The following is a 1,067-nucleotide window of genomic DNA, read 5'->3' as shown; positions in this document are numbered from 1 at the left end:
TTATTTCTTAGCAGTTTAGTGGGTCACTTCTGGCTTTGCGAGGCATCTTTGTCAAACAGCTTAATCCTGTGGATTACTTGACTCCTGATGTGTTTTACAACTGCTTACATCTCCTCCAAATAGATGTTATTAAACCTGTGAGTGCCATACCTACAGAAAATGACGCTGGACAACCTTGGGCTAAAATTGCAACCATTTCGGCCACAGCCCCATGGGTCCTTCATGGCTCAAGACTCAACAATGTCCAAATTACAGAGGTCGAATCGAGGAAAAATGTCTACATGGCAGGTACTCAAACCAAGTCTAAGTGTCTGCTTTTGGAAAGCTGGAGTTTGGTTAAAGCAAAGGTAACTGCCCAAGTGGTGAACGTTTCCCTGGGTGGGTACTTTCAGACGTGCACTAAAGGCTATAAAGATATTTGCAGAAAATGGGAGGAAAGAGGTTACAAAGCTCTGGTCCATCTCCAGCTTCTCCCTGCTCCCATGACCGTGATTTCCCAGGCTTCTGCCCCAGATCTGTGCCCTGCGAGAGCTCCATAGATGGTTTCAGTGCAAAGAATTGGGTTAGGGGAGGGCTGCTGCGTAAGTTGTCCCACACAAGGGAGGTGCTGGCCCCGGGGGTCTCATCCCTTGGGGTCGTTGAAATCGGCATCGATTTCTGAGGGAGCTCTGTGTTACTCTGTCATCTCTTCTGGGGGTGAGAGGAGGGATCGTGCCAGCCTTGTTAAACCAGCCCTGCCTTACCCTGAGGTGGTGAATCCAGGTCTGGTTGGTTGGGAGTCCTGAAGGGGTCCTGGAGACCATCTGCCTTCACCTACACAGTCCAGTCCCCACACAACTCATCCCCTGGTGTCCAGGGGCTATCACCCAGTGTGCTGAGCAAAAAGGCGATTCTGCAGTGGGGTCACCACAACCCCAGGCAGCGCTCCAGGTGTGGGGCAGAGGGGCTGGAAAGCTGCCCGGTGGAAAAGGCCCTGGGGGGTTGGTCGAGAGGGGGCTGGATAGGAGCCAGCAGGGTGCCCAGGTGGCCAAGAGGGCCAGCGGCATCCTGGCTTGGTTCAGGAGTGG

The 1,067-nt window shown here is 53.0% G+C and overlaps 1 protein-coding gene across 1 annotated transcript in view; it reads left to right on the top strand.

Annotated features, from left to right (window-relative positions):
* Nucleotides 1-1,067, top strand: part of WDR73 (WD repeat domain 73) — an 11,264-nt gene that overhangs the window by 7,296 nt on the left and 2,901 nt on the right. The window contains exon 4 of the mRNA XM_035894560.1: nucleotides 124-288. Coding sequence (XP_035750453.1) covers nucleotides 124-288 — 165 coding nt within the window. The remainder of the gene's footprint in view (nucleotides 1-123; nucleotides 289-1,067) is intronic.

Source organism: Egretta garzetta, unplaced genomic scaffold (assembly GCF_000687185.1).
Source record: "Egretta garzetta isolate BGI_Z169 unplaced genomic scaffold, ASM68718v1 scaffold1030, whole genome shotgun sequence".
NCBI classification, from domain to species: domain Eukaryota; kingdom Metazoa; phylum Chordata; class Aves; order Pelecaniformes; family Ardeidae; genus Egretta; species Egretta garzetta.
Note: the sequence above shows the minus strand (reverse complement) of the source record. Positions and strands in the feature narration are given on the sequence as shown.